Source organism: Tasmannia lanceolata, unplaced genomic scaffold, assembly GCF_043159265.1.
Source record: "Tasmannia lanceolata isolate RefF3 unplaced genomic scaffold, GAP_Taslan_0.1 ptg000025l, whole genome shotgun sequence".
NCBI classification, from domain to species: Eukaryota; Viridiplantae; Streptophyta; class Magnoliopsida; order Canellales; family Winteraceae; genus Tasmannia; species Tasmannia lanceolata.
The window spans coordinates 767246-793560 of NW_027518702.1; the positions used below are offsets into that span (position 1 = coordinate 767246).

The window sequence follows — 26315 nt, forward strand, 5'->3', positions numbered from 1 at the left end:
CATGTTGAAGAATATTGTAAATAAGATTCATGTGGCAATCAAGGAATTGATGAAAATAAGACGATGATTGAGTGTCTGTTGTTGATTCACAATAAGACGATTATTGAGAGTGCCTATTGTTGATTCTATGAGCTACCTTCTCCCTACAAAACAACATTGTTCAATGTCAGTAAGATTAGTGAAGGTAAAAAATTTCAACACACTAACTTGGATGGTTCAATAATTTCGACCAGAGTAACAAATGTTATTCAGCAAAACGATAATGACCAAAAATTTCTTTAGTCAATGATGGATGAGTTGGAAAGTTGAGTAGGAAACTCTGTTTGAAGCCCTTCATTCAAGGAATGGATTTTCGCAATACGTTTTTCCGAGATAGATGAAAGAAGGATGAAATGATTCAAGGAATTAAAGTCAAGGACAAGTCCTCTCCCACTGGGATGCAAATACATTAGGCCACAAGTATCTAAAAGCATCCAATCAAAGAGAAATGTTATAGAAGAGGGATGGTTTTTGGTTTTTATTTTATTTTATTTATTTTATTTTATTTTGAGAATTTTCAAAAAAAAAAACAAAGAAGTTTGAGGGGTCTTAGAAAAGTTTGGATTTCTAAATTAGCAAATTATTGCAATTTGACTACTTTAAATGCTAGGATTTGAGTAAATTTACAACAAAGATACTCGGCTGCATGCCTTAATAACTATGATGTTTTATACTTAAGAAAATAGGAGGTTATTCATGTTATCATTCACATGACTAGGCTATTGAAGGTTGTTAATGCCCACATGAGGGACAGAGAGAGAATGGAGAAGAGACGAGAGGAGATGGGATAATGCGTGAGAGAGAGAGAGAGAGAGAGAGAGTCGTCAATCACTCTCACCCACACGAAAGTGTGTGTGTGTGCCCAAAAAATCAGCTCCATAGGATCATCCCAACCCTATGATATGTAGAGGTAAAAATGCACGTATAGAAACCTTCACAAATGTGTCCATTTTTTGCCTCCATAGTTCGAAGGGTTAGGATGATCCTATAGAGCGGATTTTTTGGACGCACCCTATCTATGCGAGGGCCCATCAAATGAATGCTTTGGATCACCCAAACAATGTGGCCACCACCGTATTTTAAGCCTATGGTGTAGATAACTTATCTACACTAGGGTATAGGAACTCTCTCTCTCTCTCTCTCTCTCTCTCTCTCTCTCTCTCTATATATATATATATATATATATATATATATATATATATATATATATATATATATATATGTATGTGTGTGTATGTGTGTGTGTGTGTGTGTGTGTGAGAGAGAGAGAGAGAGAGATGATGGTGCGATCAAGCGCACCACCCTTATGTGCGCTCGAGTGATAAAATATGACGTTATTGGTTATTTGAAGTGGGTCCCGGACTTAACGCAACTACAGGCAAAACAGAAAACAAACCACTTGAAAAACTTATCGCATTTACCATTTCGACGCCTCCTGGTTCGATACCAAACCCCCGTCTTCACCTTCGACTCCAAGCTCGAGCTCTTCTTCTACTCCAAAGTCTGGAACCCTTCAAAACCATTATAGTTTCACTTAAAAAAAACAATGAAATAGGGTTCGGACCTAAAAACCACTGTGTATCTCACGAAGCCGTTACCTTTCCATTTTTTTTATTTTAGGGTTCCTATGACCTAAGTATTTTTATTTTCAAACGAAGTAGGATTTGAGGGAATGTTTTCTTAATTTTATAGTTTCCTTCTTCCTAATCTGTTATCATTTATTTGTTAATGATTTTTTTAATGGTGTTGTCTCTATGAGAATGTGAAATCTAGCTACAAGCATTTCTCTGTAATGGTGAAAATGTGAAATCTATCTACAAGTATGTCCCTGTATTGGTGACAAATGACCAATTTATGATTGATTTCAATCATGGCTATGAACTAGTGGTTACAATGTGGTTTTGTGAACATTAAGGCTCTGTATGTTTTATATTTTGTTAACTGATTGCGAGTAAGAAACTGAAATTTGTGAACATTAAGGCTCTGGTATGAAAACGAATAGCCTATTGAAAGAAGCCGGGATATTCTATACGAGGAACATATTTAACATATTTTAGGATGAGTTGAGGGATAGTACTAGCCGTTGGTATGACCAGTTGAGCAAGGATGGGACCGTGAAAGAATATTATGTAGGTCTCAAAAATGATGTAAAGAGTAAATGTTGTAAGGTAGTGTATGATGATACCGTGTTTAGTTTGAGAGGGAAGGGATATTATGCAAATATATCCTTCATATTATGAACATGAAACAATTGAAAAGGGACCCCGAGTGTTATATGTCGAGGAGATGGTCTATAGAGGCAAGGCATCAAGTAGGGGGTACACTATCTACAAAGCCACAGGAGGCTACTGGCGTGAATCCGTTTCAGAGGTGGTGCCTAATCTCAAGATGGCAACGACTAGTTGATAGACCTGATACTGATGAGAAAGTTTTCAACAGGATGAGTGAATTTTGTGATCTTCTTTTCGCTGAAGAACAAAAGCAGAAAGAAAAGCAAGGTAACTTGGCCTTCTTTCTACATGTTGCATAATGGCCAAATTCCTCACAGGATTTGCACGTTTGTTTCTTTTGTTCAGATCTAGATGCCTCTATGCTAGATTGCAAATGTGTTGCATTCTTTGGCCGGCCCTTGGTCTTCGCAACTGGTAGGTCTCGAATTGTGATATCAGGTATTTGACTCACGCCAAAGTTTGACTGAACTTCGCTACCAATGATTGGGACGTCACTATCATCTAAGTTACCTTGCTTTTCTTTCTGCTTTTGTTCTTCTTTAGCGAAAAGTAGATCACAAAATTCACTCATCCTGTTGAAAACTTTCTCATCAATACCAGGTCTCCAACCAATTGTTGTCATCTTGAGATTAGGCACCACCTATGAAATGGATTCATGCCAGTAGCCTCTTGTAGATATTGTACCCACTACTCGATAATAGACAATCTCCTCAACATATAACGCTCAGGGACTATTTTCAATTGTTTCATGTCCATAATACAAAGGATATGTTTGCATAATATCCCTTCCCTCTCAAGCTTAACACAATCACATGTCACAGTCACTCCATCAATATCATCATACACTACCATACACCATTTTACTCTTTACATCATTTCTGAGACCTATAGAATATTCTTCCACGGTCCCATCCTTGCTCAACTAGCCATACCAACAGCCAATATTACCCCTCAACTCATCCTAAAATATGTTAAACATGTTCCTCGTATAGAATATCCCGACCTCTTCTTCCAATAGGCTATTCATTTTTATACCAGCATTTGAATATTTTGACTTGAAATCTTCTTCGGCTTCCGTTTTACGACATTGAACAAATGCCCTATCATATGCATCTAAGAACTCGTGTAGGGCAGTGTTGTTCACATATCCATCAAAAAAGGAAATCATGCTTTCGCTGCGTTGACTAGAAGACATGCCTTCAGTGAATGTGTTTTGCCAATATGACGGCACTCGATGCTCCTGCTGCTCTCACATCTTAGCTAGCCAATCATTTTTCCCAATTTCATATTTACCAACCAAATGTTGTCATTCCTTCTCACAGTTCACTACTTTTTTGAAAAAAAAAAACACTGATTATAATCGTGGTAGAAATCACTACTGAAATCTCTCATGCCTCTAATATGCTCAAGTAAATGCCTGTGTATGTGTCACGAACAAAACTTATGACGGGTATGTGGAAAAATTCTTCAAATTGCATTTCTCATAGCCACTTCCATATCAGTTATTATTGCACCTGAAGCTTTACCATGCATGCACGTCGACCACTAATCAAATAACCAAGTGAAGGTTTCTTCTGTCTCATCAGCTAGCAGCGCAGATCCGAATAGAGTCGACTATCTATGATCGTTCACTCCTGTAAACGGTGCAAATAGCAGAGATAACCTATTGGTTTTGTAAGTCACATCAAATACAATGACATCGTTGAATGTCATGTAAGCATCTCTCGCCTTATAATCAGCCCAGAACATGGTTCGGAATGTCCCATCCGTATCCAACTCATCGAGAAAAAGAAATTCGGGTCTTCTGATTGCTTCTTTTGGAGACGGTTGGCCACTAAGACAGCTTTTTGGCCCATATTGTTCTCCCTCGGTCTTCTCAAATGGGAAACAACTTGAATTATTAATAGCACACCTGCTGCTCCATCGTATGTAGAATTAATGGCCTTTGTGATCTTAGCAACCGGCATATTGGTCTCACGGAGACAGTCTATCAAAATCTTATAACTTTCATTCTTATTGAATGTATTATGGGAACGATGCATTTGCCGTTTGAGTGGGTAGGTCATAATGTGAGAATGGATGTCACCAAAAGTCGTCATTATCCACTTCTCATCTCTTAGTTTTATGACCATCTTTGCTTTACAATCCTGTATGACAGCTCGGCGTTCCCTCATTTCCCTACTCTCATCTACTTTATTGTCCTTGCACTTTTTCAACCCCTCTCTGTCACATAAATTTCCATGATATCACATCATTTGTTTTCACAGACGTAGCTGTACTGGATTTTCTTTCTCCAAAACCAGTAGCCATCCCATAAATTGTAGAATTCATAGACAGAATTCCAACTTTCAAACACTTGGTCCACAAAGCTTATTCACAACACTCTTCTCATTGTCAGCCTTATTGGGCGTACTAAATATACGATTGTCACCCTCATCTTCGTCATTCATATCAGTATTTGGCCATACTAGATTATCTTCATTCAGATTAACCCCATCATCAAACACAATTAGAACATTGGTGTCAATTTCTTCATTACCTAAGCCGCAGGCTTGCGACGAAGCGTCATCAACGAAACCTAAAGGTGTACCATCATAATCCTCAATACGTAATCGACACGGTTGCGAAGAGATTGGTTCCATTTTAGGTGCCTAAGCATACAACGTAGGCATGAATTGTTAAAAATGAGGCTAAGAGATGAATAACAAAGCTATTAACCTAGAAACTGAAACAAGAGAAATATAAGAATTGCAACAATGAACAAAACTGGAAAAAATAAACATGTAAGACCATGAAAACATATACACCATATACGTTCATTAAAACACCAAAATCAGCAACAATATCTACGTTTCCTATAATTTTGTTCGGACTGGAACTAAAATTGATATAGCACTCCAAAAACTAAATCAAGTACTATTATAACTAAATTTAAAAAAGAAAAATACATCAAGTACTCAAGACTGTAAGATTTCAGTCACAGAACTTATGCTTATATCCTAACTAGTTTGGATTTTCGAGCATTGGCGATTTCCTGAAAGCAAAAGATCATTTCTTCTTTTTATACCCTGCAAACTTCATTATTTTTTTCACTAAAACAAAAAATATTTTTTAGGATTCCCCTTCCCTCTCAAAACCCTAACCTATTATATAGGGTACTTGCAGAATGTACCCACATGATAGACAACCATAAGAAAATGGAAAATGAACTGATTTGTTCGGGATTTTGAGAACCAATTGTGAAAAAAAAAATCATTTTCTTACTCACAATCAGTTCACAAAATCAATAACACACAAGGCCTTAATGTTCACAAAACCATATTGTAACCACTAGTTCATAGCCATGATTAAAATCAAACATAAATTGGTCACTTGTCATCAATAGAAGGACATGCTTGTAGATAGATTTCACATTCTCTCCATTACAGAGACATGCTTGTAGCTAGATTTCACATTCTTGTAGAGACAATACCATTAAAAAAATCATTGGAGAAAAAATCACGACAGATTAGTGAAGGAAAATGTAAAAATAAAAAAACATTCCCCCAAACCCTACTTCGTTTGAAAATATAAAAAAACTTAGGTTAGAAGAACCCTAAAATAAAATTTTCAAAAAAAAAAAAGAAGCCTAAAATAAAAAAAATGGAAAGGTAACGGCTTTGACAGATACACAGTGGTTTTTAGGTTCAAACCCGCTTTCATTGTTTTTTTTAAAATGAACTTAAAATGGTCTTTTAGGGTTCAAACCTTTGGAGTAGAAGAAGAGCTCGAGCTTAAAGTCGAAGGTGAAGACAAGGGTTTGGAGAGAACCCTCTATCGTTTACTCGAAGGAGAAGGGCTCTGCGTCGAAGGAGAAGACGAGGGTTCTTTTTCGCACCAGGAAAAGACAAATGGTAAATGCGATAAGGGTTTCAAGTGTTTTGTTTTTTGTTTTGCCCGTAGCTGCGTTAAGTTCAGGACCCACTTCAAATAGCCAATAGCGTCATATTTTATCACTCGAGCACATATAAGGGTGGTGCACTCCATCATTTTTCTCATATATATATATATATATATATGTGTGTGTGTGTGTGTGTGTGTGTGCCTGTGTGTGTGTGTGTGTGTGAGTAGGGTTACATAAAAAGACCAAAATGACCCTCACGTGTGTGGTGTCCAATACGCCCGCTCTCAACAAACATTATTTTTGTATGTTTCAAAGCTAGAATGTACAAACAGTTATGTTGCTTTATTAAAAAGATACTTTACTTTTGTTACTTGAAATTTGTGAATTCACCTTTTGGGCTGCACCACTTGCCACAGGAATATTTAAATTACGTACAACAAAAGTTTGGCACTTCCTGAATGATGATCATAAGTACCTTGGCAATTTCAGAGGTGTCAGTAGCACTATCTGTACTCCTCAAGCACATTTTTAGATTGCGCCGTTGCATGTATACTACTGCTCCTATAGGCCTGCCATTGCCAATACAAGTTTTTCATGATGGCACCTTGAATGGACTAATTCTAGCTGTAATTACAGAATCTAGCTACCTTAATAACGTAAAATGATTCCATTTAGAAATATAATAGAATAACACTTTATTGCGGACAGTAAAAAGAAAAAAGAATTACAACAGGGGCAGATATTTCCAATCTAAAAGATGGTCTCTGTTACAATCGATCTTAGCTAATAAATCGGTGTTCTCGTTAGCTTCTCTAAGGACATAGTTAAAGTAAAATGTCTTCCCCATAACATCAACAATCTCTTTGACCGTATGGCCCAAATGCAAGGAAGTGGTGAAGTAATTGAAAGTCAACGTTGATGTTAACAAAACTGTGGTAATTACTAGAATTAGGTTCTACAAATAATAATAATAACAATAATAATAATAATAAGAAGAAGAAGAAGAAGAACAACAACAACAACAACATATTATTATTAGTTCTACGCAGTAAAATGTTAGTGATGAGTAGAGCAGTTTCGCAATAGCATGTGTTGGCAGTAACTATGGATTCATAGTGAGTTCACAACTCACAAGGTCGGAGTGAGATAGTAATTAAAGTGAAACCATGAACGCCTAATATCCCTTCTCTCCAAAAAGAAAAAATGGAAAATAATGGTTTTGAGTCTTTTGACCACCACGTGAATTTTATTTTATTTTTAAAGTAAAATGAACTGCAAAAACGTGAAACCATCACGTGAATTTTATCATAGCTAAAGTTAGAATACATAATTCAGAAGTTGAAACAGCTCTACAAATAATTACCTGGTTTTCCAAACAAAATGACATGTCAATCTCCAATTTGGAAAAAAATAATAATAATAACAACAACACGACAATGCACTGAAGTAGCTCTTAGGAGCCAAGATTAATTTGTGAAGCCATCTATGTTAAATGTATGTCAGATTGTTCAAATAACAATTACCTTTACCAGTAAAGACAGACATACCTCAGACCAGCTGCAGCACTCCTTATACTAAGGCCTTCACCAATTTCATTACTTAAGTCAGAATTTCCATCAGCTCTAATTGCCTACAAGCAATAATAAAGGGATCAAGCCCTGGTCAGAGAATTTTGAAACAAGGAAAAGGGAGGATTGACCAAATAAAAAAATTGTATTGGCAGGTGTATCGGCCTAACTCAAAATTGATAAATGTCGGCCACCGTGTGTCAATAATGCGAGTGGGATAGTTTTCTCCTTTTTTTCTTTGTTTTTTTATTATATCTTATCCATCAATATGAGATACATTTTTTCTTTTTTATGCATTGCTTAGTATTTGAAATAAAAAAGATAAGCTTTGCTCCCGCGGTAGCTCACTGTTTACTTTTAAATTTAATTATTGTTGGCTTCTTTTTCAATACATATCTATAATTTTTTTTTGGAAACCGACATATATATATATATATATATATATATATATATATATATATATATATAGGGAAAATTGTTGTTGCGTGATACCTAGGATAAGGTATCTACGCAGTCCCTCAAAAAACCATGTGGGCCCATATTGTTTGGATGATCCAAAGCATTCATTTGGATGGGCCCTTACATAGATAGGGTGTGCACAAAAAATCAGCTCTGTAGGATCATCCTAACCCTTTGATTTGTGGAGATTAAAATGGATGGGTATAAACATCCACAAATCTGTCCATTTTTAACCTCCACAAATCGAAGAGTTAGGATGATCCTATGGAGCTGCTTTTTTGTGCACACCCTATCTATGTAAGGGCCTATCCAAATGAATGCTTTGGATCATCCAAACAATGTGGGCCCACATGATTTTTTTGAACTCTTGCGCAGATAAGTTATCTGCGCTAGCACAAAAACAGTTTCCATATATATATATATATATATATATATATATATATATATATATATATAGAGAGAGAGAGAGAGAGAGAGAAGCGTTCCTGCGCTGCAGCGCAGGGAGCTTCCCTGCGCTTCAGTGGCTTATAAAGCCTCCCATCAGTTCGCAAAAAGTGATGAATGGGAGGCTTTATAAGCCACTAAAGCGCAGGGAGCTCCCTGCGCTGCAGCACAGGAACACTTTCCTCATATATATATATATATATATATATATATATATATATATATATATATATATATATATATATATATATACACACACTAAGCCTGTAGGATTCCAAAATGTCATTCGTCTTTTCCAAGAATAGTTTTTCCGAGAAATATTTTTCCGCCCTCCAAAATTTGAGTTTCCCACGTTACAAATGCACTTTACCAACAATTTAGGTTTGCCGCCCCAAGAATTTAAATTTTGCGTCTAAGAATTCAGGTTTGCCGCCCCTTGTTTAAGTTTGTGATATTACTAATTCCAGTTTTCCGCCTATAAATTAGAGTCACTTTCTAATTTATGCTACCACTCCAACAAATTAGGTTTGCCGCCCCATTAATTAAGTTTTTGCCATTACTAATTTCAGTTTCTAACTTATTAAACAGGGCAACTTTCTAATTACCGTTACCACCACAAAAATTAAAGATATGCAGCTACTAAATTGGGTTTTGAGCCTACTAATTTTCTTTCCTCTCTCTCTACGTTTGCTCCTCCATTACGGTTTTGTGCAAAAAGAAAAGGTTAAGAGCGTATTCTCCAAGAAACTATCCAGCAGCTTCTCTTGCTCGATTCCCAATCAACAAGAGGGATTGAGAACTGGATATCTCCGGCTTCAGATTCATAGATTTTTTTTACCTCTGTTCTTCTCCATCGATACAACTTGGAGTTGGAGTTTTATTTCACATTGAGAATCCGGTGGTTGAGAGATTTAATTCGATCTCCTTAACTATGAGTCTCCAGTCCCTTGATCCTAACACTTTGCTCAAGAAGGGGATTGATTTTCCAGAGCATGCCCTGTTTTTCCAACTTTGCTACTCACGGAATTTCATATCCTTTTCAGAAGAAACACTATTGCCCAACGTAAGACTATTTCATTCATATTTTATTTCTCTATTTTATTTTTATATTTTATTTCTTCTGTGATTTATTTTAGAAAACCCTAAAATTAAATGGATGTTGGGCTCTGTTCCTGCTATTACCGATAAAAGTGTTGTGGTGTTCCAACCTTGCTACTCACGCCATTTCAGTGCTTTTTTCAGAAAAAAGGCTATAGCCGAAAGTAAGACTCTTTGATTCATATTTTATTTTTCCTTTACTTTTTTTTTATTTCTTCTATGGTTTATTTTATAGAAAGGCTATGGTTTATTGAAACTTGGTGTATAACCCATCAATTGGCCCAGCTGTCCGAATATTGAACTTCTTTGATGGATTTTTGTGTAGTTTTATGTTGTGGCTACAGCAAGAGTATGTACCAAGTGGTTAAGATCAATGGGTATGCAACCTACTGAAATAATATAGTGCCACATATATAGTCAGGAGATCTTTGGATCAAATATCAACGGCGGTGCCCTGATTAGGCGTAGCTACGCTCAGACAGCATTTAAAAACTCATGTAAATTGATCAGGTGGTAGAAAAAAAAAAGGTATTGCACATACTTTATATTTACACTTTTAGTTCAGCAAACCCTCTAAAACAGCTTTAGTCAACTAATATTTCTATCGTTCTTGGATGGGGCTCACGTTTTGATTAGGTGGGGCCCACTATTTAACACCCGTGCATAGCATGGGTCCGGAAAACTAGTGTGTGTGTGTGTGTGTGTGTGTGTATATATATGAGAAAAGTGTAGCTACACATACGTGTAGCTAACTTAGCTACACCTACGGCTTAAAATACAGTGGGCCCACATTGTTTAGGTGATCCAAACCATTCATTTGATAGGCCCTCACATTGATAGGGTGTGCCCAAAAAATCAGCTCCATAGGATCATCCCAACCCTTCAAACTGTGGAGGCAAAAATGGATAGATTTGTGAAGGTTTTTACAAGTCCATTTTTGCCTCTACAGATCGTAGGGTTGGGATGATCCTATGGAGCTGATTTTTTGGGCACACCCTATCTATGTGAGGACCCATCAAATGAATGTTTTGCATCACCGAAACAATGTGGGGCCCACTGTATTTTAAGCCGTTGGTGTAGCAAAGTTAGCTACACTAGGTTGGAGAAAAGGGGGAAATGAGAAGGTGCACCCATAGCTAAGTTAGCTACACTAGTCCATCTTATAGTTCGTTTTTGTCATCTCTGTCTTCGGTTTCTATTCCTCACTCTGTTGTCGAGGCTTTGGCTAATCTAGGTTGGAGAGCAGCTATGAGTGCAAACATGGGGGCTTTGAAGGAGAATCACACATGGCAGTTGGTCTCTCTTTCTCTAGGGGCTCAGGTGGTTGGCTGTAAGTGGGTATTCATAGTGAAATATCTACCAGATGGGACGATAGAAAAATTGAAAGCTCCATTGGTTGCAAAGGGGTATACGCAGACATATGGTATTGAATACAAGGACACATTCTCTCTTGTGGCCAAAATTCCTTCCATTAAAGTTTTGATATCCCTTGCAATAACAGATCGTGGCCTTTGTACCAATTAGATGTCAAGAATGCATTCTTGCATGGTGATATGCAAGAGAAGGTATATATGGAGCAACCTCCTGAGTTTGTTGCTCAGGGGGGGATGAAGAATATTGTCTGCAAATTACAAAAGGCTATATATGGTCTTAAGCAATCTCTTTGTGCTTGGTTTGGAAGATCTAGTGGGGCAGTGATACGATTTGTAATGAAACAATGTGTTGTAGACATTCAGTGTTCAGCTATCAGGGCAAAGATGGGAGGATCTTTCGGATTGTTTATGTTGATGATATCATAAATTCATAACTACAGGGAGTGACAGTGTAGGTATACAAAGGTTGAAGGACTTTCTTCAGAAGGAATTCTGCACCAAAGATCTGGTCCGTCTGAGATATTTTCTAGGGATAGAGGTAGCAGATTCACGTGGAGTGTCATCTCTATCACAAAGAAAGTACGCACTGGATATATTGGAAGAGACTAGTCTTCAGGAAGCAAAGCCTACAGAGACTCCCATGGCCCAAACGTTAAGCTTTCACCTGATCAGAGGGAGTTACTAGAGGATCCAGGAAGATATGGGCGTTTAATTAGGAGGTTGATTTACCTCATTGTCACCCGTCCGGATATCGCTTATGCAGTTGGCGTGGTTAGTCAGTATATGAGTTCACCACAGACATCTAATTGGTCGGCAATTATTCAAATAGTGAAATATCTGAAGAAAGCTCCTTGTAAAGGACTCCTCTTCAGAAAATATAATCACATGAGAATTGAGGGGTATTCAGATGCAGACTGGGCAGGATCTCCTGCAGACATGAGGTCTACAAATGGCTACTGCACTTTTGTTAGAGGTAACTTAGTGTCTTGGAAAAACAAGAAACTGGAAGTTGTATCAAGGTCAAGTGCAGAAGCTGAGTACAGAGCCATGGCTTATATGGGTTGCGAGTTGATCTGGTTGAGGTCATTCATGTCAAAGATTGGGCTGCCCTACTCGTGACCTGAGTCGCTCCGCTGTGACAACAAGTCTGTCTTCACATAGCCATGAATCCAGTCTTTCATGAGCGGATAAAACATATAGAGGTGGATTTTTACTTTATTCTTCATCGGATCAAAGAAGGGGAGATTTGCACTGTGCTTACAAGGTCAAATGATCAAATAGCGGGCATGTTTACAAAACCGTTGAACAAGGCTAGATTGAGCGATTTATGTAACAAGCTGGGAATGTATGATATACATACTCCAACTTGAGCGGGAGTGTTGAGAATGGTTGTATATGTGTGCAACCCCTTCTAGGGGTATTTATGTCTTTTCTATGTATTCGCGCACGCACACGCGCGCGCACATATATTGTGTGTGATTGACGAATGCTCTCATTCACTTCTCCGTCTAAACTCTTCTCTCTTCTCTCACATTCATCTTCAATGTAGGGTTTAACACTTACCACTAATAATCATACGTTTTGCACTTGCTTGTTTTTGGTCCAAAGATGAAATTCTTAATGATAGTTGGTTGTATTCACCAATTTTCACGATAATAGCTTGTGCCACATCATGCCATTCAAAAAAAAATTGTGCCACATCAGTATTAACTGTATTTTATATAATTTAGACATTTACTTACTTTTGAGGGGCATTTTACATGTACATTTTCAAAATTACAGTGGCATTCAAAATAGCTCTTTCATTCAATATCTGGGACAGAAGAACCAAAACAAGTTAACAGGAATTTGCTTTTATCACCAATAAATAAGAACGAAAGGGTTTCCTTCTTCGAAGATAATATGCAATTTGTGCCACCAGATATTCATACAATACGCATGGCATTAGCCACTTCAATGAGATTTTTTATCTTGGTCGGAGGAGAAATTACCAAACGTTTAGCATTCTCTCGCGCTTCAATGGGATCTTTTTATCTTGGAGCAGGAATCCACATCATATTCCCTACCAGCCGTCCTGCATCGACCAAGCGCCATGATTTTGCTTTCTTGGTGGATCTTGGGCATAAATTCCTTTCCTTTCCAAAAGAAGTTCTGAACACGCCCTTAGGGAAGTGACTGCAAAATGCATTAACTTACTAAAGTCACTTGTGTCTTTGGAAGAGATGCATGTATCGGGGTTTGAGGAAGATAGAGGGCCTTGGATGTGTTTGAGGAAGATAGTGGGCTTTGGATGTGGGATCATCTATCTTTTTCTTCAATGAAGTCATCATAGGCCCTCTAGTAGGAGGGAGCTCAGGTGCAAGTAACAAAACGGCTTTGGTCAGACATGTCAACCCATTGGGTTGGGTCTGGTTCAGCTTTCCACTGCCCGAAAAAAATCCAATTGGGTTGATCTAAAAATGCTAAAACCATCAACCGAAGCATACCCAAATATTTTCTATTTAGATAGGATGATATATGCACTCCCTTGTTTTGATAATAGCACTCATCACTTTAACAAACGCTTATTCATGGGTTGTTGGTATCCTTTTGGGAATTGCAACAGACTTTAATAGCCAATTAGAAAAGAGTAAAATGAAGAGTGGTCTGGTTATCAAGAAAAAGGGAGATGATTGGCATTTCCCTATAAATGTACATACATACATAATATAACACAAGCTGTGATTGCCCCCATTAATTTTTACAGAAATGCCGCACTTGATGAGATGTCGAGTGATAACTTTCAAACAACTAAAATGCCCTCAAACTACACAGATTCGATAGAAAGAAAGAGGGGAGAAGAAAGAGCAAGGAGATGAAAGAGGAGGGAAGAAGAAAAGGGGGAAATGATGAAGGTGAAGAAGAGAATAGTAGGTGGTGATGCATGTGGTGACTGCTGAGATATTCATTTCCCAACATCATCCGGCCTTCTTAACGTAATCATCTAGTTCTATAATTCTATGATCAAATCTCACCAACAATAACATGATCTGAATTGATGGGAAATTCGAGAGGAAGTGGGTGGGCGATGTTGAAACATTCTTCTTAAAATTAGCACATATCCCTCTAAACTTCTGGCTTGTTTCTTTTACTTTACTCTTAGCATTTGAATCTTTAACAAGCAATGCTACATGCAAGCTTTTATTGAAATATTTTGGAATAATGTGTGGCCTATTTATATTTAACACATCATTACTTTGTTTATGGTCAGCTTATGTTATGGTATTGTATTGGGTCAGTTCTGTTGGGGGTTGGGTTAGGACTATGCATCTTTCACCCGAATCGGTTTGGGTCAGATCAATACTGGCCCCTTAGCCATTGGGTTTTTACTCTACAATTGGAATAGCACAAAATCGTCCATTTATTTCCTTCAATTGGGTTTTTAATGTACACTTGGAATAGCGCCAAGTATGGAATAGCACCAATTTCACTCTACAATTGGAATTGCCCACTCCAAACATAGCTCTATATATCTGGTTTCTTTTCCCATTTGCTATATCTTCGACATGGAATCACATTGAGCTTAAAAGGCTTCTTAAAAACAATAAAATTTTAAATTGTGCATCTCAAGGCTTACAAGGATGCTCCTTTGAGCCATATAACACAGACCACAGATCACACAGAGCCTTACTAGATGAAATTTGTAACGACCCGATTCCCAGGATCAAAGCCCGGGTTTACGGAGAACCTGGTGCTTGTGGGTTGAGTCGTTAATTTGGATTAGATAGCTAATAGGTGACATATGATATGTCACACCTTTAAGGTCAACCGAAAATTCGAACGACATAGGAGAACTACTCTAAAAACTTTAGTAAGTAAGCACATAATTAGAGACTTCATGGTACCGAAATTTTAGTTGAGAAATAAAGCGATTAAATTCTAACCCATAGTTTTCTTCTCATTCCAAGTTGTTTTTATATTTATAGATGTATCCAAGAAGGAAGAGAACTGGCAATGCTAATCAAGCTCCTGCACCTAACAACAATACTCAAAGCCCAACTCCAGCTCAAAATCAAGACGGTCTGCAATTACTGGCTGAAATCCTCAGGACAAATCAAGAGGCTAATCAAGCTGCTCTTCAAGCTATTGCAGCCAGCCTTGGGACTCGTCAGGAGCCGAGACCCCGTGACAATGCCTCGCAGGTGCACCGTCGGTTCCGAGATTACCAACCATCCGAGTTCAATGGGACAGGCGATCCCTTAACTGCAGACCATTGGCTTACAGAAATAGAAGGGATCGTTACTGTAATGGAGTGCACCGACGTGCAAAGGATACGCCTTGCCTCCTTCCTGTTGAAGGGAGAGGCGGGTGTATGGTGGAGGAATGTAGTCCAGAATATCCCGCGATCATCTCTGGGACTTGGGGACAGTTCAAATCCCATTTCAACGAACAGTTCTTTCCTACGCGCATCAAGGATCATTTGGCGGGACAATTCGCTGATCTAAAACAGGGAGTCTTGTTCGTGGCTCAGTATGGAGCCAAATTTAGAGAACTTTCACGCTTTGCACCCGGCTACGCAGCCACTGAATCTGATAGAGTCCGAAAATTTATTAACGACCTTCGCCCTTCCATCAGGGCGAGTATTATTAATCTTGGATCACGGACGTTGGCCGAGGCATGTGAGAAGGCAGAGGTGGCAGACGACTGCGAAAAATCTATGCAAGTAGTTAGATCTCAGTCGATTGCTAGCAGAAGTCAACAACCTCCACCCAAGAAGCCGAGAACAGATGGTGGTCCACCTTCAAAGACCTTGTGCCCCCACTGTGGAAAGATCCACGCTGGGCAGTGCCGGAGGACCATGGCAGTATGTTTTAACTGCGGAGACCCTAATCACAGGAGGAGGGACTGCCCTAAGGCACCAACTTATATTCAGAACCGCCCACCTCCGCCACAACAACAACCAGCGCAGCAACACCAAGGAAGAGGAAATCAGTACCGTCCTCTGGCCCAAGATAAGAACACACCGCCGGGAACTGAGAGGTGTTTCTTCGTCCTAGTCAACAATGACACTGAGGTACAGGATGGGGCGACAGAAGGTCAAAAATTTACTTATATATTTTTTTGAATTATTATCCTTGTTACAATCTAAAGCTATATTTAGTTTAGAATTTCCGTTAAAAGCCTGGATTATGGGAAAAAGGGATCATTAGGGTAGAATGTCTACCTAAATTAGAAAGTTAGTAACGTTTACGAGGCAGTGCATAGTACGTCAGAAATTTGAATCAGTAAGAGCGTATGATCTATGGAGCTAAGGAACTTAGAGGTAAAATTTTTATCAATATCGGAAGGAAGGGTTAAAACTTTTATGCCTAAGATCACCTGAAAAGGAAAATTTTGAGGATAACTCGAGGGAGTCAAAAGTTTAGATGGATTTCACAAGGAATCAATTTTAATCATAATTAGGACTCGCAAAGTAAAAATGGATGATCATAAATCTGTCATGCATTGGGATGATAATTACTAAGGTACCTAGAAGTATCATCGTACTATAAAGAAAACTTTGACGATTTATTTCTACATGATATGCTACAAAGAAAACTTGATGATTGCTTTCTACGTGTCTATAAAATTTTTGATGATGATATATGAGTATGTTATGAAATTTGAAGATGATGAGAACATAATACATCGAGATTTTATCAACAAAGATATTTTGAATTATAAAGATTTTTCCTTACGAATGGTGATATTTTAGAGATGGTATGTTGCGACCTCTGACAATCTTGTCATAAAATTTTGAAATTTCAGAATGGCACATACAAAGCTGACTACCAGAAAATGTATGTTGAAGCCAAGGCTATGGGATAGGCAGAGGGATCATGAGTTAGAAAAAATTGCAAGGAGAGAAATGATTGCAGCTAATGAAATGGAACCTATTGAAATTTCCTCTGACTCCGAGGAAGAACCAGAAGTACAAAAACCTGAAGAGGAAGAGCCACAAGAAGAAGAACCAGCAGGAGGGGAACCTGAAGAAGAAGAGCTAGAAGAAGAGGAACCAGCAGGAGGGGAACCTGAAGAGGAGGATCCAGAAGAAGATCCTGAGGAGGAACCTGTTCCTATCGAACAAGAAATCATCAACATATCATCTTACTCAATCGGCGATCAGACGCCCCCATATTCAGAAGATGGGGTCACCAGCAAACGTTGCAGATTGTCAGTCTTCGATAATGTACTGGACGTATACGAGGATGACAATTACGACAGTGACAGTAACTGAAAGGTAGATAATTAATTTTAATGCCATCTTAACTGATAGTTCACTGCGTTACTTGGGATAAGAAAGAGCGGAATTTCGGGGACGAAATTCAATTAAGGGGGGTAGATTGTAATAACTGTGATTATCTTCTTCTTTCAAAACTTTAAGATTTAGGCCATTGGATCAGTGAATCTATTTTCAAGGGTGGGGATCAACGATCCATCAATGATCAACCCTTGATCTTAGTATTAATCACTCTTTTCCCTTTAATTTGCTTTGATCCATAGATCTTAGAATCTAGGGCTATTGAAGGTTATAACTAAATTTCCTAAATGAGAGAAGAAAATAAGTCTTGCTGTAAAAATAATTTCCACGAAAAATATCACTTATAACGTGGAAAGTCAAAAAAATAAAATAAGATAAGTTATGGGAAGAAACCCACGTTTTCCCTTGTATGGGAAAACATGCATATGGTGTGGGTCCACCTAAAATCTTTTCAATAGTCCATTGAATTTGTATACTTTGCTTTTAATTAGTAATAGCATTGCAAAACTACTAATTATATATATATATATATAATTAGGGTAAGTAACAATGATTGTATGATAAATAAGTTACGAATGTTGGGAAGGGAAAAATTCTTTTTCTTTTTGGAGATTTGATATCCACTTTGAAAGGAATCTTGTACGCCTCTTTTGGTATGGTAGATTTGCTTATGTGAAATTCAAAATCTCTCAATTATAGCAGATTTCTTAAAAGATAAGATCTTGTGATTTTGGAATATGAGCAATCAAATCCCAACAATAGTGGGACGCCCAACTCATGTTCCCAAAAAAAAAAACCCATACTCTTTTATATATTGCCTATATTTTGTGGTCCATTGGGAAATCAAGGGATTTGATTGTGAGCAACTGCCATATCTCCTTCGTTCTCTTTTATATATTGTCTATATTTTGTGGTCCATTGGGAAATCAAGGATGTAATTGAGTTACTTAAAGGTTAAGTAACTATATTGAATAGATTAGTTGAAAGATTCAAGGGATCCTGCAATTCAAATTTAGGAAAGCAACCAAAACTACAAGAAAGAAGAGAAGAATATAAGAAACTTAGGCTCTCTCCCACGTCCAAATTTCTGGATGCCCAAGTGAGAGAGAGAGCTGAGAAAAAAAAATAGAAAAGAGAGGAGAAGAAAGGCTAGTTCGAGGCTTTGTCAATCATCTTTCACCTTTGGGAATAGTACACTCTTCAGGTTAGTAGTTGATTTTCTCTAAAAATGTTAAAGTCTTCTGATTTTCAGTTCTTGCTGAAGTAATAAGTAAAGTGATATTGTTACATAGGAATGAAGTCAAACCAATCCAAGTAAATAGATAAATAAAATCGATTTCCGTCAGATTTATGTACATAAAATAAATGAGAGGATGGTAGCGGTTGTATTCCGAATTTATTATATATATAGTTGTACTGCGGATGTATATTCTATTAGGCCTGATTACATAAATAAAATGATTCTATTTGGTTATCTATCTATGAACAATTTTAAGTGGAGTAATTTTGGATACATGAATTTTATTCAAATAGTTCCAGGTCATATGTTAAATAAAATGATTCTTTTATCTCCAAAAAAAGTATCTCCATATAGAAATACTACTAGAATTTTTATTTTATGTAGGCCTTGATTTTAACAGACATATGTACCTATAGTTCATAAGAACAACCTCTCACATGTATATTTTTGTCTAAGCAGTACTAATGGTATATACAACAATAAAACGATCTTTATTTCATGAGCCGTTCCTCAACAGTTCTATGAACTTAAATTACATAAATGCTTCCTTATTACACATATGTGTGGATGAGGGTTATATTTCAGCAATTCCGTATATTTACATATATACATATATAAATCCGATAAAATGGTTTTTATTTCGCATATCCCAATGAATTTCCAACAGTTGGTTTCAGGTGGAGTGGATGGTTCTCTTTTAATTTTCTCATAAATGATTTCGCACCTGATAAATAAGTGTAATCATTCATAGTTTATTCACAGGCAGATTATGCGCATACCTAAATGAAATTTATTCATTTATACTTTCATTCACAGACGTATCATATGCGTACTAAATATGTGGTTATTCATGTTTTTCATCACAAAACCAATTTCATACATGATATATAGTGTAATCATTCATATTCTGATCACATGCAGATTTAGATAAATATATTTAATTAAGCATAGATTTACAAAATGATTTTCTTTTTGGGACAAATTCTTATTCTCACAAAGTATATTCATATAAGTACATTTATTTACTTTCGTACACAATTTCTCATCTTAACCGTCCTAGTTACAAAAATGTTTAAAATGAATCTTGTGTCTAAACATATATCTTTTAAATGATCTTAGAGTGTATTTTAAAATCTCATCAGTTTTGTACACTAAATGATTTAGTGTAAGTTTTCCATCTCTAATACCATGCCACCACACACATACACACACACACACACACATAGTGTTTTGAACTTTTGATTCATCTCAAGCTGGGACAGCACTTGGGTCAGTTCTATGTGATATTAATCTCTTAAATCTAGACAGCACTTGGGTCAGTTTGTGTGTGTATTTTTACATTCTTAAATTGGACAGCGAAAGCACTGTCTGCATGTGCGTTCTTATGCCCCAAAAGGGGGCAGCCATTAGTCGTGTAAGTATGTATTTTATGCCCAAAAACTGGACAACAACATAGTGAATTTTTAGTGCATGTCTTGTGCCCCAAAACAGGGCAGCAGTTGGTGTATTATGTATGGGTGTTTTTACGCCCAAAACTGGGCAGCAATATGATGTCTTGATGTCGAGTTTTATACCCTTAAAACAGGGCAGCTATTAGTGTTGTGGTGAGTGTGATTGTATGCTCGAACAAGGCAGCAATATGGTGTAATTAAGAGCATGTGTGAGTCCCACTACGGGACAGGATCAAGATTAAGTAGTGTACAAAATTTTTGACAACTTGAACCTAGGCTAAACTGCTATTCTCTACACTCAACTATGTGACTTCAGGATCGTTGCACTCCACTCTCTAACAGGAGCCATCTCAGCCTATCGCATTCGTAAGATTAAGGCAGGTGATAGCTAACTTTACTCTTATGGCTTTCAATTCATGCAACAAGAATGGTGAAGTATTTAAATTTTTATGGTTTTCTAAGTTATTATATGATAAATGAAATTCTGTCTCTTATATTACATGTTGGAAATGGAATCTGATTTCTAATAAAGAATTATCAGTTTAATTGTATTTTTTGGAAGTCGTATGGAAACATAAGAAATATCCAAAGAGGAAATGGGAAAGGGTGATGGGAAACCATTGAGTTATCCCCGTAAATAAAAGTATACAACTTGGGAGAACCGCGCAACTCCTAGTTGATGTCAGAATCTTACGGAGACCAAGAGTCCATAGGCGATATGATCTACCGTAATAAGTCCACGCGGAGTCGGCCGTGTCGGCAAGGGCAACAAGCTAGTGGGAGCTGGAGTGCCCTTGGGTTTAAATGAAATTGATATGATAAGAATGTAGCAGATTATAATTGTTCATATTTTTATTGAATTATTCTCTTTCAGTTATTAGTACATTTGTTCACCCTAAATGATTTTTCTATTCAGTTGCAGAAGATTTTGGTAAACCATTATTTTGGAAAATTACAATTGTCTTATCTATAATATATGGATCTTGATATGTTGTTTTAAATTGAATTCTTATACTGGTTCAGTTTCTATCATCCTGCTGACCCTATTTTTCTCTCCAAGACTAGAGAACGCTAACGAGAGTGCGTTTGCGCACGAGGATGTCTAGAAGATAGGATGGTGGGAGCGAATAAGCTGAGAAGACGATACTTTTCGTCGATGTCTCGGTTTTAATTTAGATTGCCTAGTTGGACTTTATTTGGTTGAATAAATTATTGAAATGTTTATGTTATTGTAAGGAAACATTTTGGAAATGGAATAAGAGCTATTTAATGTTCATGCTTTAAAAAAAATAAAAATAAATTATAAGTATGTTGACAGGTGTTTGCTTGTAGCGATCCGGTCACGGGAATCGGGTCGCTAACCCACAGGTCCCGTGACCGGATCGCTACAAGCAAACACCTGTCAAAAAACTCATAAAATTATTTTTTTGTTTAAACAACCATCGCTCTTATTCCATTTCCAAAATGTTTCCTTACAATAACATAAACAGTTCAATAATTTATTCTACCAAATAAACTCCAACTAGGCCATCTAAATTAAAACCGAGACATCGACGAAAAGTATCGTCTTCTCAGCTTATTCGCTCCCACCATCCTATCTTCTAGACATTCTCGTGCGCAAACGCACTCTCGTTAGCGTTCTCTAGTCCTGGGGAGAAACATAGGGTCAGCATGATGATAGAAACTAAACCAGTATGAGAGTTCAATTTAAAACAACAGATCAAGATCCATATATAATAAATAAAACAGTTATAATTTTTCAGAATAATGTTTTACAACTAAATAGAAAAATCATTTTAAAGTGAACAATGTACTACTAACTGAAAGAGAAAAATTCAATAACAATAGGAACAATTATAAATCTACCACAGTCTTATTATAACAATTTCATTTAAACCCAGGGCACTCCAGCTCCCACTAGCTTGTTGCCCTTGCCGACACGGCCGACTCCGCATGGACTTATTACGGTAGATCATATCGCCTAGGGACTCTTGGTCTCCGTAAGATTCCGACATCAACTAGGAGTTGCGCGGTTCTCCCAAGTTGTATACCTTTAATTACGGGGATAACTCAAGGTTTCCTATCACCCTTTACCATTTCCTCTTTGGATATTACTTATATTTCCATACTGCTTCCCAGTTATTCCATGTGATTGACAAATACAATTAAACTGATAATTCTTTATTAGAAATCAGATTCCATTTCCAACATGTAATATATGTGACAAAATTTCATTTACCATAGAATAACTTAGAAAACAATAAAAATGAAGATACTTCACCATTCTTGTTGCATGAATTGAAAGTCAAACGAGCAAAGTTACCTATCACCTGCCTTAATCTTACGAAGGCAGTAGGATGAGATGGCCTCCTGTTAGAGAGTATCGTGCAACGATCTTGAAATCACATAGTTGAGTGTAGAGAATGGCAGTTTAGACTACGTTCAAGTTGCTAAAAATTTTTACAATAATTAATCTTGATCTTGTCCCGTAGTGGGACTCACGCATACTCTTAATTACACCATATTGCTGCCTTGTTCGAGCATACCGTCACACCCAAAAACACTAATAGCTGCCCTGTTTAAGGGCATAAAACTCGTACATCAAAACATCATATTGCTGCCCAGTTTTGGGCGTAAAAACACGCATACTGAGACACTATACTACTGTCCCATTTTGGGCATAGAAATACAGTCATGAAAGACTATCGCTGCCCTGTTTTTGGGCCGAAAAATATACACAGCAAATACCTTATTGCTGTCCCGTTTTTGGGTTACAAAACACACACTACAAATCATTATGTTGTTGTCCTGCTTTGGGACGGAAAACACATACGCGAAAACATTAAGTTGTTGTCCCGTTTTGGGACGGAAAATACATACGCGAAAACATTAAGTTGCTGTCCCGTTTTGGAACGGAAAATACATACGCGAAAACATTAAGTTGCTGTCCCGTTAAAACATTAAGTTGCTGTCCTGTTTTGGGACGGAAAATACATATGCAAAAATATTAAGTTGCTGCCCCGTTTTGGGACGGAAAATACATACGCGAAAACATTAAGTCGCTGTCCCGTTTTGGGACTGAGAACAACATACAAAACAACGCTTAATTTGGTCCATTTTGGGACCAAGAATAACACACAAAAGCAGTGTTAAATCTGGTCCGTTTCGGGACCAAGGAAAACTACTCATTACATCGTTAAATCTGATCCATTTTGGGACCAAGAGAAAACACAATAAGACAAGGAAGGTAATAAGGGTACTTACTTATTTAGTCACGAAAAGTACAAGAAAGTGAATTCTTCTCTTAAGGATCTACAGGACTTCTCTTTCTTCTCCCTTTTTCTTTCTTCTCTTCTTTTCTTCCTACTGTTATTGTGTGCAAGGAGACTAAGGCAAAGACAAATACAGGCAATATATAAAGGAAGCAAGAGTGGGGTGTGGGTTTCTTTTTCTTTTTTTGTGCATGATATGGGGAAATTACCTATATTCCTTGCTTTTTGTTTAGCAATAAAGGTAAGTTGCCAAATCTTATAACTACAAGATCTTTTCCATAAAGTAATTTGCTACTAATTAGGGAATTTGAATTTTAAGTGAATCAATCTATCCCACCAAAAGAGTTTAGCAATAAAGGTAAGTTGCCTAATCTTATAACTACAAAATCTTTTCCATAAAGTAATTTACTACTAATTAGGGGATTTGAAGTTTAAGTGAATCAATTTATCCCACCAAAAGAGTTTAGCAATAAAGGTAAGTTGCCTAATCTTATAACTACAAGATCTTTTCCATAAAGTAATTTGCTACTAATTAGGAGATTTGAATTTTAAGTGAATCAATCTATCCCACCAAAAGAGTTTAGCAATAAAGGTAAGTTGCCAAATCTTATAACTACAAGATCTTTTCCACAAAGTAATTTGCTACTAATTAGGGAATTTGAATTTTAAGTGAATCAATCTATCCCACCAAAAGAGGTGTGCAAGATCTCCCTCAAAAGTGGAGATCAAATCTCCAACCTATCTTATTTATCTCCTCCTTTCTTTATATTTTACTGGATTTTCATTTAATGAAGGTAGCTTTCCCCTAATATGACTTACTTTCTTATTTAATATGTTTCAAATGATTTCTTATTCCGCGGAAAACTTAATCCCCAAGCTAGCGAAATAAATATAGAATAGATTAACAATAGCCATTGATCTCCAGATCGATTGATCTAAGTAGATCAAGGATGAATAAGAGATCTTATTTCGAGATCAAGGGTTGGTCTAAAGTGGATCGATGATCTCGATCCTCAATATACGATCTAATAGTCTAAAATTCAAAATTTAAGGAATTGAGAGAAATGGTCAAAAAGTGGTCGTTACATTCTACCCCCCTTAATTGAATTTCGTCCCCGAATTCCGCTCTTTCTCATCCCAAGTAACGCAGTGAACTATCAGTTAAGATGGAATTAAAATTAACTACCTACCTTTCAATTACTGCCACTGTCGTAATCGTCATCCTCATATACGTCCAGTACATTACCGAAGACTGACAATCTGCGACGTTTGCTGGTGACCTCATCTTCTGAATATGGGGGCGTCTGATCGCCGATTGAGTAAGATGATATGTTGATGATTTCTTGTTCGATAGGAGCAGGGGTTCCTCCTCTTGCCATTTCTTCTAACTCATGATCTCTCTGCCTATCTCATAGCCTTGGCTTCAACATACATTTCCTCGTAGTCAGCTTTGTATGTGCCATCCTGAAATTTCAAAAATTTTATGACAAGATTGTCAGAGGTCGCAACATACTATTTCAAAAATATCACCATTTGTAGGAAAAATCTTCATAACTCAAAATATTTTTGTTGATAAAAATCTCGATGTGTTTATGTCTCATCATCTTCAAATTTCATAGCATACTCATATATCATCATCAAATATCTTAAAAACACGTAGAAAGCAATCATCAAAAATTTCTTTGTAGTATATCATGTAGAAATAAATCGTCAAAGTTTTCTTTATAGTACGATGACACCTCTTGGTACCTTAGTAATTATCATCTCAATGCATGACAGATTTATGATCATCCCTTTTTACTTTGCGAATCCTAATTATGATTAAAATCGATTCCTTGTGAAATCCATCTAAACTTTCGACTCCCTCGAGTTATCTTCAAAATTTTCCTTTTCAGGTGGTCTTAGGCGTAAAAGTTTTAACCCTTCCTTCCGATATTGATAAAGATTACCTCTAAGTTCCTTAACTCTATAGATCGTACGCTCTTACTGATCCCAAAATTCTGACGTACCATGTGCTGCCACGTAAACTTTACTAACCTTCTAATTTATGTAGACATTCTACTCTTATGATCATTTTTTCCATAATCCAGGCTTCTAACGAAAATTCTAAACTAAATATAGCTTTAGATTGTAACAAGGATAATAATTCAAAAATATATATAAGTAAATTTCTGACCTTCTGTGGCCCCATCCTGTACCTCAGTGTCATTGTTGACTAGGGCGAAGAAACGCCTCTTAGTTCCCGGCGATGCGTTCATATCTTGGGCCAGAGGGCGGTACTGATTTCGTCTTCCTTAGTGTTGCTGCGCAGGTTGTTGTTGTGGCGAAGGTGGGTGGTGCTGAATATAAGTTGGTGCCTTAGGACAATCCCACCTCCTGTGATTAGGGTCCCCGCAGTTAAAAAATACTGCCATGGTTCTCCAGCACTGCCCAGCGTGGATCTTTCCACAATGGGGACACAAGGTCTTGGATGGTGGACCACCATCTGTTCTCGGCTTCTTGGGTGGAGGTTGTTGACTTCTGCTAGCGATCGACTGAGATCTAACTACTTGCATAGATTTTTCGCAGTCTTCTGCCACTTCTGCCTTCCCACATGCCTCGGCCAACGGCTGTGATCCAAGATTAATAATACTCGCCCTGATGGAAGGGCGAAGGCCGTTTACAAACTTCCTAACCTTATCTTTTTCTGTTGCTGCATAACCCGGGGCATAGCACGACAAAGCCCTGAACTTGGCCCTATATCGAGCCACCGTCAACGTTCCTTGCTTAAGTTCTGCAAACTGGCCGGCTAATTGATCCTTGACGTGCGAAGGGAAAAACTGATTGTTGAAGCGCTTTGAACTGAGCCCAAGTTTCGTTCCTAACCGTTGGGTAATTTTCTTCTATTGTTTGCCACCAAATACCTGCATCGTCCTTTAGTTGGAATGATGCAAGGCGGATCCTCTGAGTGTCGGTGCAATTCATCACCGCGAAGATC

The 26315-nt window shown here is 37.3% G+C and overlaps 1 protein-coding gene across 7 annotated transcripts in view; it reads right to left on the reverse strand.

The window, feature by feature from the left end:
• Positions 1–26315, reverse strand: part of LOC143857946 (uncharacterized) — a 42346-nt gene that overhangs the window by 10354 nt on the left and 5677 nt on the right. For all 7 annotated transcript variants that reach the window (XM_077368509.1, XM_077368508.1, XM_077368510.1 and 4 more), the window contains 2 exons: positions 7701–7783; positions 6629–6722 (listed from right to left, as the gene is read on the reverse strand). In XM_077368509.1, coding sequence (XP_077224624.1) covers positions 6629–6722; positions 7701–7783 — 177 coding nt within the window. The remainder of the gene's footprint in view (positions 1–6628; positions 6723–7700; positions 7784–26315) is intronic.